At 44.3% G+C, this 18,226-nt stretch overlaps 1 protein-coding gene across 8 annotated transcripts in view; it reads left to right on the plus strand.

The window, feature by feature from the left end:
• Positions 1 to 18,226, plus strand: part of anks1b (ankyrin repeat and sterile alpha motif domain containing 1B) — a 647,894-nt gene that overhangs the window by 454,478 nt on the left and 175,190 nt on the right. For all 8 annotated transcript variants that reach the window (XR_013548787.1, XM_078419858.1, XM_078419856.1 and 5 more), the window contains one exon: positions 5,246 to 5,379. Coding sequence is in view for 7 of the 8 variants with exons in the window: in XM_078419858.1 (XP_078275984.1) it covers positions 5,246 to 5,379 (134 nt within the window). In the remaining variant the exon portion in view is untranslated. The remainder of the gene's footprint in view (positions 1 to 5,245; positions 5,380 to 18,226) is intronic.

An 18,226-nucleotide genomic window follows, 5' to 3' on the forward strand; every position in this document is an offset into this window, starting at 1 on the left:
CCCCAGTTTAGTAGAAGGAAGCTCCACAATGTTAGTTCACCTTCACATCTGATAGAGGTATATCATTTGACTAGACAAGTATAAGAAATAAAGTGGATGACACTCAGTTAGAAATTGGCAAGTATGATGTTGTGGGAATTACAGAGACATGGCTGCAAGAGGACCAGGGCTGGGAACTGAATATTCAGGGGTATACGTTTTATCGAAAAGACAGACAGGTGGGCAGAGGGGGTGGGGTAGCTCTGTTGGTAAGGAATGATATTCAGTCCCTTGCAAGGGGTGACATAGAATCAGGAGATATAGTGTCAGTATGGAGAGAACTGCGGAATTGTAAGGGTAAAAAGAACCTAATGGGAGTTATCTGCAGGCCCCCAAACAGTATCCTGGATATGGGGTGCAAGTTGAATCAAGAGTTAAAATTGGCATGCCGCAAATGTAATGCTACGGTAATTATGGGAGATTTCAACATGCAGGTCGACGGGGAAAATCAGGTTGGTACTGGACCCCAGGAGTGGAGTGCCTCTGAGATGGATTCTTAGAGCAGCTTGTACTGGAGCCTACCAGGGAGAAGGCAATTCTGAATTTAGTGTTGTGCAATGAACCGGATTTGATAAGGGAACTCAAGGTAAAGGAACCATTAGGAGGTAGTGACCATAATATGATAAGTTTTAATCTACAATTTGAGAGGGAGAAGGGAAAATCGGAAGTGTTAGTATTACAGTTGAGCAAAGGGGACTATGGAGGAATGAGGGAGGAGCTGGCCAAAGTTGACTGGAAAGAGACCCTAGCAGGGAAGACAGTGGAACAACAATGGCAGGTATTTCTAGAAATAATATAGAGAAGGTGCAGCATCAGTTCATTTCAAAGAGGAAGAAAGATTCTAAGGGGAGTAAGAGGCGACCGTGGCTGACAAGGGAAGTCAAGGACAGCATACAATACAATACAATACAATACAATATATCTTTATTGTCATTGTACCCAGGGGTACAACGAGATTGGGAATGCGCCTCCCATACGATGCAATAATTTAAGTAATTAACAGCAACCCAACGAAATGAAACAATTGTAAGTTTTTAGACAGGGTAAAGTGTAAGTTGATCTATGCGTTGTGGCCATCCGGCTCAGCAGGACCGATTCATAGCAGCTATGGCCCTGGGGATGAAGCTGTTCCTGAGTCTGGAGGTGCGGGCGTAGAAGGCCTTGTATCGTCTGCCCGATGGAAGGAGTTCGAACAGACTGTTGCAGGGGTGTGAAGAGTCTTTGTGGATGCTGGTGGCTTTTCTGAGGCATCGTGTGTTGTAGTTGCCCTCCAAGTCTGGTAGCTGTGTTCCGATGGCCCTCTGAGCTCTATGGACTACCCGCTGTAGAGCTTTCCTTTCTGCCTCCGTGCAGCTGAGGTACCACACAGGGATGCCATGCGTTAGGATGCTCTCTATGGTGCAGCGGTAGAAGGTCGTCAGCAGCTGTTGGGGTAGACCAGACTTTTTCAGTGTTCTTAAGTAGAACAGTCTTTGTTGTGCCTTCTTGACCAGCGCAGCAGTGTTATTGGACCATGTTAGGTCCTCCGAAATGTGAGTGCCCAGAAACTTGAAGCTGGACACTCTCTCCACACTGTCCCCGTTGATAGAGATCGGGGCATATTCCCCGTTATGTGACCTACGGAAGTTGATGATCAGCTCCTTGGTCTTGGTGGTATTTAGGGACAGGTTGTTATCCGAGCACCAGTCCGCCAGGTTCTGCACCGCCGCTCTATAGTTTGTTTCATCCCCGTTGGTGATAAGCCCGATCACCGTTGTGTCATCTGCAAACTTGACAATGGTGTTGGTGTCGAATGCAGGAACACAGTCGTGTGTGAAGAGGGAGTAGAGCATGGGGCTCAGAACACAGCCCTGTGGTGTGCCGGTACTCAGGGTGATAGTGGAGGACAGGTGCGGGCCCATTCTCACTGCCTGCGGTCGTTCCAGCAGGAAGTCCAGGATCCAGTCACATAATGACGAGCTGAGGCCTAGCTGGTGGAGTTTGGTGATGAGCTTGGTGGGGATGACCGTGTTGAAGGCAGAGCTATAGTCAATGAATAGCATCCTCACGTACGTGCCCTGTCTCTCTAGGTGAGTCAGGACAGTGTGAAGAGCCAGAGAGATGGCGTCCTCTGTGGATCTATTTGCCCTGTATGCAAATTGATGTGGGTCCAGTGAGTCAGGGATGCTGGATTTGATGTGTGAGAGGACCAGCCTCTCAAAGCACTTCATGACTATCGGCGTTAGGGCAACCGGGCGGTAGTCGTTCAGGTTGGAGATCTTTGCTTTTTTCGGCACCGGAACTATGATAGCCGACTTCAGGCACTTGGGGACCGTAGCTAGAGATAATGACAGGTTAAAGATCCTGGTGAATACCTCAGCCAGCTGTTCAGCACAGTCCTTCAGTACCCTTCCTTGAACTCCATCCGGTCCTGCAGCCTTGCATAAAAATAAAAGAGAAGAAGTATAACATAGCGAAGATGAGCGGGAAACCAGAGGATTGGGAAACTATTAAAGAGCAACAGAAGATAACTAAAAAGGCAATTCGGGGACAAAAGATGAGGTACGAAGGTAAGCTAGCCAAGAATATAAAGGAGGATAGTAAAAGCTTCTTTAGGTATGTGAAGAGGAAAAAAATTGTTAAGACAAATGTGGGTCCCTTGAAGACAGAAACAGGTGAATTTATTATGGGGAACAAGGAAATGGCAGATGAGTTGAACAAGTACTTTGGATCTGTCTTCACTAAGGAAGACACAAACAATCTCCCAGATGTACTAGTGGCCAGAGGTCCTACGGTGATGGAGGAACTGAAGGAAATTCACATTAGGCAGGAACTGGTGTTAGGTAGACTGATGGGACTGAAATCCTCAGGGCCTGATGGTCTGCATCCCAGGACACTGAAAGAAGTGTCTCTAGAAATCGTGGACGCATTTGTGATAATTTTCCAATGTTCTATAGATTCAGGATTGGAGTGTAGCTAATGTTATCCCACATTTTAAGGAAGGAGGGAGAGAGAAAACAGGGAATTATAGACCAGCTAGCCTGACATCGGTGGTGGGGAAGATGCTGGAGTCAATTATACAAGATGAAATAGCGGAACATTTGGATAGCAGTAACAGAATCGGTCCGAGTCAGCATTGATTTACGAAGGGGAAATCATGCATGATTAATCTTTTGGAATTTTTTGAGGATGTAACTAGGGAAATGGACAAGGGAGAGCCAGTGGACATAGTGTACCTGGAGTTTCAGAAAACATCTGATAAGGTCCCACATAGGAGATTAGTGGGCAAAATTAGAGCACATGGTATTGGGGTAGGGTACTGACATAGATAGAAAATTGGTTGGCAGACAGGAAACAAAGAGTAGGGATTAACAGGTTCCTTTCAGAATGGCAGGCAGTGACTAGTAGTGTACCGCAAGGCTCGGTGCTGGGACCGCAGCAATTTACAGTATACATTAATGACTTAGATGAAGGGATTAATAGTAACATTAGCAAATTTGCAGATAACACAAAGCTGGGTGGCAGTGTGAACTGTGAGGAAGATGCTATGAGGTTGCAGGGTGACTTGGACAGGTTGTGTGTGGGCATATGCATGGCAGATGCAGTTTTATGTGGATAAATGTGAGGTAATCCACTTTGGTGGCAAGAACAGGAAGGCAGATTATTATCTGAATGGTATCAAGTTAGGAAAAGGGGAAGTACAATGCGATCTGAGTGTCCTTGTTCATCAGTCACTGAAAGTAAGCATGCAGGTACAGCAGGCAGTGAAGAAAGCTAATGGCATGTTGGCCTTCATAACAAGAGGAGTTGTGAAGAGGAGCAAAGAGGTCCTTCTGGGGTTGTACAGGGCCCTAGTGAGACCACACCTGGAGTATTGTGTGCAGTTTTGGTCTCCAAATTTGAGGAAGGACATTCTTGCTATTGAGGAAGTACAGCGTAGGTTCACTAGGTTAATTCCTGGGATGGCGGGACTGTCGTATGTTGAAAGACTGGAGCGACTGGGCTTGTATACACTGGAATTTAGAAGGATGAGAGGGAATCTTATTGAAGCATATAAGATTATTAAGGGATTGGACACGCTAGAGGCAGGAAACATGTTCCCGATGTTAGGGGAGTCCAGAACCAGGGGCCACAGTTTAAGAATAAGGGATAGGCCATTTAGAACGGAGTCGTGGAAAAATGTTTTCACTCAGAGAGTTGTGAATCTGTGGAATTCTCTGCCTCAGAAGGCAGTGGAGGCCAATTCTCTGGATGCTTTCAAGAGAGAGTTAGATAGAGCTCTTAAAGATAGCGGAATCAAGGGATAAGGTCAGAAGGCAGGAACAGGGTACTGATTGTGGATGATCAGCCATGATCACAGTGAATGGTGGTGCTGGCTCGAAGGGCCGAATGGCCTACTCCTGCACCTATTGTGTATTGTCTATTGTCTATTGATTAGAAGGATCCAGACTTTATACAGGCTGATGTAGGGAGTAGTGTTGATAGGCAAAAAAAGTCAGCATGGACATGGTGGGTCAATGGGTCCATTTCTGCACTTTAGAACTCTATGCCGATGTGGATATCTTTGTTTTTCAAATTTGGACATTTTTCTCCATCTATTCTCAGTCCATCAATTTATCCAATTGAATGTTCAATCATTTTAGCTTCAGATTTTGCTGTTGCTATTATTAGTTATGCAGCTAAAACACTTCAACTTATTTGACATAGTGCATGATTCATATTAAGCATTATTTAACAGTGTGAATACTGACTAATCTTATCATATCATATCATATATATACAGCCGGAAACAGGCCTTTTCAATCCAACAAGTCCGTGCCGCCCAACGATCCCCGTACATTAACACTATCCTACACCCACTAGGGACAATTTTTACATTTACCCAGCCAATTAACCTACATACCTGTACGTCTTTGGAGTGTGGGAGGAAACCGAAGATCTCGGAGAAAACCCACGCAGGTCACGGGGAGAACGTACAAACTCCTTACAGTGCAGCACCCGTAGTCAGGATCGAACCTGAGTCTCCGGCGCTGCATTCGCTGTAAAGCAGCAACTCTACCGCTGCGCTACCGTGCAATGCATAGAATTTGCAAAAACAATGGGCTAGCTAGTTATCATTTGATGATAAACCTCTTCAGAGAATGTTTACTCACCAAATATAAAGACATGAACTAGTAATAAATCTTAATATATAAATGTGGTTAATATACATTTACTTTATCTGCAGAAGTTGCACCTCAAGTAACTATCACTGCACCAAGGGCTAATCACCAGAGGAAAAGTACAGGCCCCACCCCAGACTGTTCACCTCCATCCCCGGATACAGCACTGAAGAACATTGAGAAAGTTATCCGACCCCAGGTGAGTTGGAACGATATATTGTGTTGAATATTGTCATTCTTGAGCACGATCAGTGTTAATGGTGATCTAATCTATCACTAACATCCACTACCAGTTTGTTTTCTTAAAGTGAATATAGAATTTATCCTGTTGGACCTTTTGTGTTCAATCTATGTCTATTTTACTGCCAACGGCACACTAATTTTGAGCTGTTTGTTCCTAGTTTTATTCCTGCCTGATGTATGCAAAATGGTACCAGAGCCGTGTGTGCTGAATACATGGCTCACCATTTACAAGGATCTTGTATGAATTGATCCCACTATGAATCTCATATCAGAAGTCAATTTTACTTTAAATGTGAAATTCAGCAGCTATTCTGGCTTAGTCAGTCAGGTAGCAAATTGTTATATAACAGGAATTAGCTCTAATCTTTGATCTCTGCTGGACAACTTTATTTTGGAGGAGACAGTAATTCCTGCTGTGTTACTGCTTCTTTCACCTTACTTTGTGTGGTTACTGATGAGTTCATTTGCTTAAGACTTTGGTGCTTCAGTATATGCCTTATAATAAATTGTACTGAATTGAAAAGACATTTGTTCAGGTAGGAATAACCTTGAATGTTCAAGGTTCAAGGTGAGTTTATTCTCACATGTACAAGTGAATGTACAGTGAAATTCAGATTGCCATACAGTCATATCAATAAAGAGCAACAAGACACCCAAATACATTTTTAACATGAACATCCACTAAAGCGACTTCCCCACATTCCTCGCTGTGATGGAAGACAAAAACAGTTCAATCTCTTCCCTTCTTTGTTCTCCCGCGGTCAGGGCACTCGAACCTTCCGTTGTCGGGGCGATCTTGGCTCCCGCAACCGGCGGTCGATCCCTCCGCATCGGGGCGATCAAGCTCCCGCATCGAAGGGATCTCAGCTCCCCGCGACTCCCGAGTCGGGGCTGGTCGAACCTCCTGCGGCTTGGAGCTTCCCGACATCAGTCTCTACCCGAGACTGCGAGCTTCTCGATGTTGGAATCCGCAGGGTGCGGTTGGAGCGTCGATCCCAGGGAAGGGATCGCAGGCTCCGATGGTAAGTCCACGGCCCCGCGGTGGGGCTGAACGTGTGACTCAATGCGGAACTAATGATATGACTGTGCTCCACCAGCTGCAAGGTGTTATATTAATGTCACGGCATTCCACTTGGTACTCGCAGCACATTTCTGGAGTTCTCCCTTTTCCCACAATTTTCCATCATGAACATCATGAGCTGAGGGGACGTAGGGGTTTTGATCATGTGCCACAGCTATGCCAAAGTGGAAAATACATTTAAGTTCACACGAGGATGGCCTATTGATTTATTCCACTTTAGTACATATGAAGGTATCACAAAATGCTGGAGTAACTCAGCAGGTCAGGCAGCATCTCTGGAGAGAAGGAATGTCCATACATTTGAGATCGTTGTACCTTTAAGAATCCAGTGTACCATATGATGTGGCTTTTGATACATTGGCTTGTACCTGTCTTTACTTTAAGATGAGTGGTGTCTTCCTTAAATGAAGATTTTTTTGTTATCAGCTCTCCATCTGTGGTTGGCTTTAGTCAGCAGTGGCTCCTAAGAGCCCACATGCAGTTCATCTACCTGTAGCTCAACCTATTTTAGAATTGTCATGCATGGCCATGGATATACTGAAGGAGATATTCAAATTTAAGAAGAACTTTTGAATGACAGGAAACAACAATTGTTAACATTTAAAAAAAACTTACAAATTCTCACTACACCTCAAACTATCACACAATCAATGGTCATGTAAATATAGCCACTATTGTTTTGAAGATGACCATATCAACATTACCCTGCTTTTATATATGCCTTTAACATTTAAAACATTCCAAGGTTCTCTAAATGCATAATCTAATGAAAATGAGTCAGAGAAAGAAGAGTAACTAAAGCATTGGCCAATGTGAGACATTTAAAAGAGAGTCTTAGAGAGAGAATTTGGGGTTGATGGTTCAGAGGGTGAGTGTTTGGGAGTTGTGAATTTGAAGTTAGTTGAAGGAAACATTTGCAAATAATAAGGCCTAGATAGCTGAAAGCTGAGTAATCAATGGAAGTGAACGAAAAGGGGAATACACTTTGGAACGAGTCAAAGGGTTGGAGAATTCTGTGGTATAGTGGACTGCCTAACTTTCTCCATGACTGCCCACATCTACTGATCTTGCCACATTGCCTTATTCTTTTTACAATCAAATGATCTCTCCCTCCACTTTCTAGACACGAGGGCATTAGAAATAAGAGAATTAAAAGCATATTAGGCTTCTTGTGCCTTTTTTGCCATTTAATAAGGTCATGGCAGATCTGATATTAGGCCTCATCTATTTGAGTGGAATTTCTATGTTTAGTTTAATTTAGTTTTAAGATACAGCATGGAAACAGGCCTTTCAGCTGATCGAGTCAATACTGATCATCGATTACCCATTCACACTAGTTCTAGGTGATCCCACTTTCTCATCCACTTCCTTCATATTAAGAACAATTTACAGTGGTCAATTAACCTACAAACCTGTATGTCTTTGGAATGTGGGAGGAAATCCATGCAATCACAGGGAGAACATGCAAACTCCATAGGATCGAACCCGAGTCTCTGACACTGCACTTCACACTGGTAGAAATGCTGTCTCACTGTGCCAGAGACCCGGGTTCAACCCTGACCTTGGGTGCTGCCCGTGTGGCGTTTGCATGTTCTTCCTGTGACTGGGTGGGTTACGTGCTGGGAGCCTTCTTCGGACTCCAGTGATGGATTGGTAGACTTCCTGCCCAGTGCATATGTCATTGATCAATAAGAATTTCCAATGGTTAAGTAAAGAAAGATTGAAGCTATTGTCTTCCACTTCTGCCACATTCTTCTCATCCATACCATCAATTCCATTCCATTCCTCCATGAGGGAAATGGATTTTTAACAATTTATATCTACTTCTGGAAGCCCAGGGAAACATTCATCAACTTGCTCCTTATGGATTCAGAATCTGTATTTATGGAATTTGAAAATGTTTAACAAAGCCATTTTTGATTATTTCCTATCATATTTACATTAATTAAGGAGATTTTACCTAGGTACATTCTAAAATTTTGAGTTAAGAAATGTATTCATGTCTGTAGTGTTAATACACCATAAAATTGTGCCTTGTACTGTACTATGCTTCTGAAATTCAGATGCATTGGACTAAAATTGATTGATTACTTCACATTCAAATCAAGCTGTGTGATCCTATCTTTTATACTTACTGAAATCCCAGTCTTTCTTTGCCTCTCTTTACTCCTTCACTCTCTTTATTTTGTGGACTAACCCATTTTCTCCAGTAATGTCTCCGTTTGACCCTACAAATTCCTTCTGCTAAAGTTGTGTATTTTCCCTTTTGTCTGGAATATCTCCAGTATCTTAATTAAGTAGAATTAAATAGCTGTATAACATTTTATAAATTAATTACGTATAGAAAATCACAAGAGGCATAGACAAGGTGCATAGCCATCATCTTCTCCCCAAGGTAGGTGAGTCTAAAACGAGATGGCATAGGTTTACTGTGATTGGGAAAGATTTGAAAGGAACCTGAAGGGCAACTGTTTCACACGGAAGGTGTTGTGTAGACGGAATAAGCTGGAGAGGAAGTGATAGAGGCATTTAAACGGGTACATGGATCGGAAAGGTTTGGAGGGATATGGGCTAGGCCCAGGCAAGTGAGACCAGCAACTTGGTCGGTCTGGACAAATTGGGCTGAAGGCCTTTTCACATACTGTGCAGGTCAATGACTGTTCGACTCAAAATATTGTCTGATCTGTCATGGTACAACTGCTACACTGGACAGTTTCCCAGAAAACATCATAACCTTTTTCCCCTTCCTTAACGAAAAGAGTTCAATAAATAAATTGCCTTCAAAGGCTTTAACTTGATAGCCATGTACTTTGTGGCATGACTATTTCAATGTGCATAATCTACTGAAAAATGAAGCTTTTTAATATTGTGAACCCATTAAATTTTGTGTTTGGTTTACTCTTCTATCCTTGTCACCTTTTAAAATAAGTGCTGTCAACGTTAATGTAACTTTGAATCTAACTGCTTTCTTTAGTTTTTGAGAAATTCAACATTTCCTTGTAAATGTCCCTATAAATATATCGCTGAATTCATTATTACATCAGCTCTCATTTATCTAAAATCCCTATTTCTCATTTTAATTGACAAAATGTATTGTTTGTAATTGAATGAATGAATGTAGCCTCGATTTTAATTACAGCATATTTTGGAAGTAATAACTTGCACTTTCATGATCAAATATTCATTACGATAATTAATTCATTTTGCCCAACTTAATATGAATTCATTGATTTGCTTAAGTAGTAATTACAACACGTTTTGAAGCAGGAGATATAATGAAACTGGACAATATATTTGGTTGTTATTTTTGTATGACGTTGCATAATAGCAGCAAATGGGCATATTTTCTGTGGTGCATAACTCCAATTTGATATTAATTTCTATTTAAATTATGCATGGCCTAGTTCATTCGACTACCCCAGCATATACATATGTTGTAAAATATATTATGCATCTGTGTAGCAAGAAGTCTAAATGCACATTTTATAGCTGGGAAGATCAGAAAAATGCAAAAGTGCCCCATAACAATGTTTGGAATCGTTTCTAACTCATAGAATGTTCTGCATTTCTGATCCAAGTGAAGACAAAAGTGTAATCTTGAAACAAAAGCCGTCTTTCAATCACTACTCTAAATATTTGAGGTTTGTTGTGAACAAAGGCATGGTTGTATATTTTATGACTGAAGATGATCTTGGTGTAAATTTGGGTACAAGGAGTCTGTGAAGACTATCAGTCACAAATTTGAGCACCAATGTTGCCAACTGGCTAGTAAAGCCTGAAACCATTGCCAATCCATCGTCACAGGGTGGACAAGAAGGCTTTTGGCACATTGCCCTTCATCAGTCAGAGTTTTCAGTATAGAAGTTGGGAGTTCACGTTAAAGTTGTATAAGATATAGGTGAGGTCACATTTAGAGTATTGTGGTCCGTCTTAGTCACCTTGTTGTCGGAAAGCTGGAAAGAATGCAGAGAAGATTTCCGAGGATGTTGCCACGACTTGAGGGCCTGAGATATAGGGAGAGGTTGAGCAGGGCAGGACTTTATTCCTTGGGGTGCAGGAGGATGAGAGGAGTATAAGATTATGAAAGGAATAGATAAGGTAAATACAGAGAGTCTTTTACCTGGAGCAGGAGAATCAAGAACCAGAGGACCAGAGGTTTAAGGTGAAGGGGAAAGATTTAATAGGAACCTTTTTACACAAAGGGTGGTAGGTATATGGAATGATCTACCGTAAGAGGTCGCTGAGCCAGGTACTTTCACAACATTTAAAAGACAATTAGACAGGTACTTGGATAAGATAGGTTTAGAGGGATACTACACCAATTGGACCTGTTGCGCCCATTCCTCAGAGAGGGGGGACAGGGAAGGGGAGAGGGTGGCACTCATCTCGGCCCTGTGGCGCCAGCGCTGCAGCCAGAGCGAGCTGTGGACCCAAAGCCTCTCCTGTATTAGTCTAGCACCCTCACCTCCCCACTCACTCACTCAACCCCCCTTATTCCCCCCTCCTCCCCCGCAATCACCCACTCCATCCCCCCTACCCCACACCCATTCCCCCCATCCCCTCCCCCCACCCTACTCCCCCTCCACTCCCATATCCCCTCCCCCACTCCCCCCTCCCCCACTCCCCCCTTCCCCCACCCCTCCCCTCCACAACTCCCCCCCACTCCCCCCTCCCCCACCCCCCACCCACACTCTCCCCCCCAGCCCTACTCACCCCTCCCCCACTGCCCCTCTCCACCTACCCCCACTCGCCCCCTCCACTCCCCCCCCTCTTCCCCCCCCACATCCTCTACTCCCCAATCTCCCCCTCCCTCCCACTCCATCCCCCTCAACCCCCCTTATCCTCCCTCCTCCCCCCTCCCTTCCCCCTCCCTCCATCCCCCTCCCTCCCCTCCCACTCCTTCCCTCCCCCCTACTTCCCTAGGAGATAGATTTAAACTAAAATGTGAATATCTTTAAAAATATAACATCGATTTCAATGAAACCTCTTCCATTTGCACCAAAGGGACTTCGGTGAGTAAGGTGAGCCTAAAATTGTCTCGCTAAGGTGTACCGTTTTGGCTGTAGTTCAGGAACAAACAAACAAACAAACAAGAGTTTTGGTATATAGATATAGATGTGACAAAAGAGACGGGTGGGTCTGTGTCGATGGGGCATGTTGGTCAGCATGGGCAAGTTGTGCCACAGGGCCTGTTTCCATGCTGTATGACTCCATGACTCTTCGGGAGAGGATAGAGTCAATGACTAGGAATTAATCATTTCTGGCAGACAATTTCTTGTTTGGAGTAACACTTAAATGGACTGTCATTTTCATTTCAAAGAAATGTTCCAACTTGGGTCCAGTTAAGTTGAAAATCTGAATTGAAATTGACTTGTCAGATCTGCAACAATGGTACATGATCGTAATAGGCTGACCAAGAGAAACATAGAAAAATAGGTGCAGGAGGAGGCCATTTGGCCCTTCGAGCCAGCACCGCCATTCATTGTGATCATGTTTGATCATCCATAATCAGTAACCCGTGCCTGCCTTCTCCACATATCCCTTGATTCCGCTAGCCCCATGAGCTCTATCTAACTCTCATTTAAATTCATTCAGTGAATTGGCCTCTACTGCCTTCCGTGGCAGAGAATTCCACAAATTCACAACTATGGGTGAAAAGGTTTTTTCTCATCTCAGTTTTAAATGGCCTCCCCTTTATTTTTAGATTGTGGTCCCTGGTTCAGGACTCCCCTAACATTAGGAACATTTTTCCTGCATCTAGCTTGTCCAGACCTTTTATAATTTTATGTTTCTATCGAAACCCCTCTCATCCTACTAAATTCCAGTGAATACAAGCCCAGTCTTTCCAATCTTTCCTCATATGACAGTCCCGCCATCCCGGGGATTAACCTCGTGAACCTACGCTGCACTGCCTCAATAGCAAGGATGTCCTTCCTCTAATTAGGAGACCAAAACTGCACACAATACTCCAGATTTGGTCTCACCAGGGCCCTGTACAACTGCAGAAGGACCTCTTTACTCCTTTTCTCAAATCCTCTTGTTATGAAGGCCAACATGCCATTAGCTTTGTTCACTGCCTGCTGTACCTGCATGTTTACTTTCAGTGACTGGTGTACAAGGACACCCAGGTCTCGTTGCACATTCCTTTTTCCTAATCCGACACCATTGAGATAATAATCTGCCTCCTTGGTTTTGCCACCAAAGTGGATAACCTCACATTTATCTACATTATACTGCATCTGCCCTGCGTCTGTCCACTCACTCAACCTGTCCAAGTCACCCGACAACTTCCTAGCATCCTCTTCACAGTTCACACTGCCACCCAGCTTTGTGTCATCTGCAAATTTGCTACTGTTACTTTTAATCCCATCATCTAAATCATTAATATAAGGTGTAAATAGTTGCGGCCCCAGCACCGAGCCTTGCAGCCCTCCACTCGCCACTGCCTGCCATTCTGACAGGGACCCGTTTATTCCTACTCTTTTTTTCCTGTCTGCCAACCAATTCTCTATCCATGTCAATACCCTACCCCCAATATCATAGACAATAGACAATAGGTGCAGGAGGAGGCCATTCGGCCCTTCGAGCCAGCACCCCCATTTAATGTGATCATGGCTGATCATTCTCAATCAGTACCCCGTTCCTGCCTTCTCCCCATACCCCCTGACTCCGCTATCCTTATGAGCTCTATCTAGCTCTCTCTTGAATGCATTCAGAGAATTGGCCCCCACTGCTTTCTGAGGCAGAGAATTCCACAAATTCACAACTCTCTCACTGAAAAAGTTTTTCCTCATCTCAGTTCTAAATGGCCTACCCCTTATTCTTAAACTGTGGCCCCTTGTTCTGGACTCCCCCAACATTGGGAACATGTTTCCTGCCTCTAACGTGTCCAACCCCTTAATAATCTTATACATTTCGATAAGATCTCCTCTCATCCTTCTAAATTCCAGTGTATACAAGCCTAGTCAATCCAGTTTTGCTCTAATTTTGCCCACTTATCTCCTGTGTGGGACCTTATCAAAGGTTTTCTGAAAGTCCAGATACACTACATCCACTGGCTCTCCTTCATCCATTTTACTTGTCACATCCTCAAAAAATTCCAGGAGATTAGTCAAGCAGGATTTTCCCTTCATAAATCCATGCTGACTTGGACCAATCCTTTTACTGCTATCCAAATGGGCCATTATTACTTCTTTAATAATTGACTCCAGCATCTTCCCCACCACCGATGTCAGGTTAACTGGTCTATAATTCTCTGTTTACTCTCTCGCTCCTTTCTTGAAAAGTGGGATAACATTAGCTACCCTCCAATCCCCAGGAACTGATCCTGAATCTATAGAACATTGGAAAATGATCACCAATGCATCCATGATTTCTAGAGCCACCTCCTTGAGTACCCTGGGATGCAGATCATCAGGCCCTGCAGATTTATCAGCCTTCAGTCCCATCAGTCTACCCAATACTATTTCTCGTCTAATGCAAATTTCTTTCAGTTTCTCTGTCTCCCTAGATCCTCTGTCCTCTAGTACACCTGGGAGATTGTTTGTGTCTTCCTTAGTGAAGACAGAACCAAAGTACGTGTTCAATTCTTCTGCCATTTCCTTGTTCTCCATAATAATTTCACCCGTGTCTGCCTTCAAGGGACCCACATTTGTCTTTACTAATCTTTTTCTCTTAACATACCTAAAGACGTTTTTACTATCCTTCTTTATATTCTTGGTCAGCTTACCCTCGTATCTTTTCACCCCGTATTGCCTTTTTTGTTACCTTAGAGTCATAGAGTCATAGAGTCCTACAGCACAGAAAGTGGCCCTTCGGCCCATCGTGTCCGCGCCGCCCGTTACCAAACACAGTCTAATTTTAATCCCATTTTCCCGCATTTGGACCGTAGTCCTGAATGTTGTAGCATTTCAAGTGCCCATCCAAATGCCTTTTAAACGTTGTGAGTGTTCCCGCCTCCACCACCACCCCAGGCAGTGAGTTCCAGACTCCAACCACCCTCTGGGTGAAAAAGTTATTTCTCACATCCCCCCGAAACCTCCCTCCGCTTACCCTGTATCTATGTCCCCTCGTTGTTGAACCTTCCACCAGTGGAAGAAGTTCCCCGCCATCTACCTTATCTATGCCCCTCATGATCTTGTACACCTCGATCATGTCCCCTCTCAGCCTTCTCTGCTCCAGGGAAAACAATCCCAGTCTGCTCAGTCTCTCCTCATAGCCGAGGCCCTTCATCCCTGGCAGCATCCTGGTGAATCTCCTCTGCACCCTCTCCAAAGCTATCACATTCTTTCTATAATGTGGTGACCAGAACTGTGCACAATACTCCAGCTGCGGCCTCACCCGTGTTCTGTACAATTCCATCATTACCCCCTACTTTTATATTCGATGCCCCGGCTAATGAAGGCCAGTAACCCATATGCCTTTTTGACCACCCTGTCCACCTGTCCTGCTGCCTTCAAGGACTTGTGTACCTGTACTCCAAGGTCCCTCTGTACCCCTGTCTTCCCTAGGGTCCTTCCATTCATGGTGTACTCCCTCTCCAAGTTATTTCTGCCAAAGTGCATCACCTCGCACTTTTCAGGATTAAATTCCATCTGCCACTGCTCCGCCCATCTGACCATCTCATCTTTATCTTCCTGCAGCTTGCAGATCCCTTCCTCGCTATTCACCACCCCCCCTAACTTTGTGTCATCTGCAAACTTGCTGATCATGCCCTGTACGTTGACATCCAGATCATTAATGTAGATTACAAACAGTAAGGGACCCAACACCGATCCCTGCGGCACCCCACTGGACACCGGCCTCCAGTCACAGAAGCAACCTTCTACCATCACCCTCTGCCTTCTGTCACTAAGGTCCCACATAGGAGATTAGTGGGCAAAATTAGGGCACATGGTATTGGGGGTAGGGTACTGACATGGATAGAAAATTGGTTGACAGACAGAAAGCAAAGAGTGGGGATAAATGGGTCCCTTTCGGAATGGCAGGCAGTGACCAGTGGGGTACCGCAAGGTTCGGTGCTGGGACCCCAGCTATTTACGATATACATTAATGACTTAGACGAAGGGATTAAAAGTACCATTAGCAAATTTGCAGATGATACTAAGTTGGGGGGTAGTGTGAATTGTGAGGAAGATGCAATAAGGCTGCAGGGTGACTTGGACAGGTTGTGTGAGTGGGCGGATACATGGCAGATGCAGTTAAGCTGCGGCTTACCTGCGGTCCATTTGTCTTTGTGTTTTTGTTGTTTTTTTGTCTTAATTGTAGTTGTGATGTCGTGTTTTTGTGTTTGTATACTGTGTGTGTATGTGGGGGGGAGGGGGGGAACTGTAAAATTGTAAATATGTGTCCCTTCCGAACGGAGACCCGACCGTTGTTTTCTGGGCCGTGTCTCCGTTCCTGCTGCGGTCTACCATCGGCCCAACTCCTGGAGCTGGTGGCTTCCAGGGCTCCGGTTCGCTGAGCCCGCGGACCGGACTTACCATCAGCGGAGCCGGCCGTCTTCGGAGGCTGCGGGAGCGGCTGCGACTCGCCTTAGGCTCGGGCTGCGTGGATGCCGACATCGGGAGCTCCGGCAGCGGCAGCGGGTTCGCCCGCCCCGGATCGCGGGGCTTGGGTCGCGGACATTTCACCGTCCGGCGCGGCCTAAGATATGCCGCGGGATATTTCTCTGGTGGGCGGGGGCTTCAATGTCGGGAGCCACGACCGCCCCGATGTGCAGCAACAGCAGCAGCGTGTTCGCCCGCCCCGGATCGGACATCATCGGCGGAGCCGGCCGTCTTCGGAGGCTGCGGGAGCGGCTGCGATGCGACGCGCCTTGGGTTTGGCCCGATGTGGACCGTCCGGTGCGGCCTGCAACCACAACAACCTGACTGCGGGAGAAGACAGCAGGAGAAGGGAAAGACATTGTGGCCTTCCATCGCAGTGAGGAGAGGACTGGAGGAGACTCACTGTGCTGGATGTTTCTTTGATGGATGTTTCTTTTTTTGTGTGTTTTTGGGGTTGTGTAATTTTAATGCCTATTTAATGTTTTTATTGTTGGATTGTGTTTTTGGGGTTTTTGGGGTTGTGTAATTTTAGTGCCTATTTAATGCTTTTATTGTTGGACTGTGGGTGACTGAATTTCGTCCAATATTGGATGACAAATAAAGCTATCTTGAATCTTGAATCTTGAAGTGCATTAAGCAAGAATGCATTGAAGACCAGTATGAATAAGAGAAGGTGAGCACTAACTCCCAAACTATCCTTCTGCCCACTCAGTCACACACCTGTGTATGAAGGAACTGCAGCTGCTGGTTTACACCAAAGATAAACACAAAATGTTGGAGTATCTCAGGGGGACAGGCAGCATCCCTAGCGAGGAATGGGTGACATTTTGGGCCGAGACCTTTCTTCAGACTGCTTCTTTTAATATGAAGAAGGCTCGACCCAAAATGTCATCCATTCCTTCTCTCCAGCGATGCTGCTGAGATACTCCAGATACTAAGTTGCTCCAGCATTTTGTGTCTCTTTGCGGTCACACACCTCCTCCCCCACCTGGGGTAGAATCTCACACATTGACATCATTATCCACCTCAAAACCCAGAGAACTGGAATGGAAGCACATCATCTACAACCCGAAGGCATTGTCAAAGAGGATAACAGTCAAAGAAAAGATGTTGCTTTCACGATATTCTGCACATATATTGAATAATTATTACTAAAATTAAAAAAAACTGCACAGATTTTCAATTTAGAAAAAACTGTGGCAGCTTCACTTCAATTTTTTTTCAAATCCCCATTGATTCTTTAACTTTGTGTAATTTCAGTGAAATTAATTAGAAATGAAAAACGGGGCTTTCAAATCTCCACTGTGCTCATCCTTGGCTTCAGCCACTCCCCCAAATAGGCAGTGAAAGAAATATTGAAAAGGTAGTAATTACTGGTAGCAGGAAGCATCCCTGTGCATTAATATTCATGTGGCAGAGTTGTGAACTCTCAGTGACACAGAATGAATCGGAGCAAATTTAGGAAAGTTTGCAGACAGTTTGCTGTTTATGGTTTGTGTGCCATTGTAATGGAGCAAATTTCTAAAACATTATAAATTGTGAATATACGCTTGGGACCAGCAGTGAATGGAAAATAACAGCATGGTGTTTCAACAAGGCCAACAGCAACAAAATTAATTTTCTAACACTTGATGAATTGCAATCACATAACCCATCAACAAATGAAAAAGATGTTTTCATGATGATTTTTACTCATGAAAGTGGGTCATCATAATGCTGGACAATGTACCATTTTGCCATTTCAAGCATAAATAAGTCACATAGCTAAATCAGATTCAGAGCAATGCTCTTTGATTTTGAAGAAAACAATTGAAGTGAATTCTATATTGGCAAAAGTGGGTAGAAGTAAATGACACAGTACACCATTTGTCTCTGTTGAAGTCATGGAGGAAAATGTGTAACTGCACGAGTAAAAAATGTTCTATTGCCTTCATCAATTAGCCATAAACTTTGATCGAAGTGTCTAATTTTGCCTGGCATTATGCTTGTCAATATGTTCAAATAGTTTTTGGGCTGTATCAATGAGGTACTTTGTGTAATTAATCATCCAAATCTGACCACTCTTTTGGATTTTGAGTTCATTAGGAATTTGTTTGGCTAAAACTTATTGCCGTCCTATCGTATTGCAGGGAAACAAATTCTCTGTTTCCACGACTTTGAGTACAGCCTTGTCA

Source organism: Rhinoraja longicauda, chromosome 23 (assembly GCF_053455715.1).
Source record: "Rhinoraja longicauda isolate Sanriku21f chromosome 23, sRhiLon1.1, whole genome shotgun sequence".
NCBI lineage: Eukaryota > Metazoa > Chordata > Chondrichthyes > Rajiformes > Arhynchobatidae > Rhinoraja > Rhinoraja longicauda.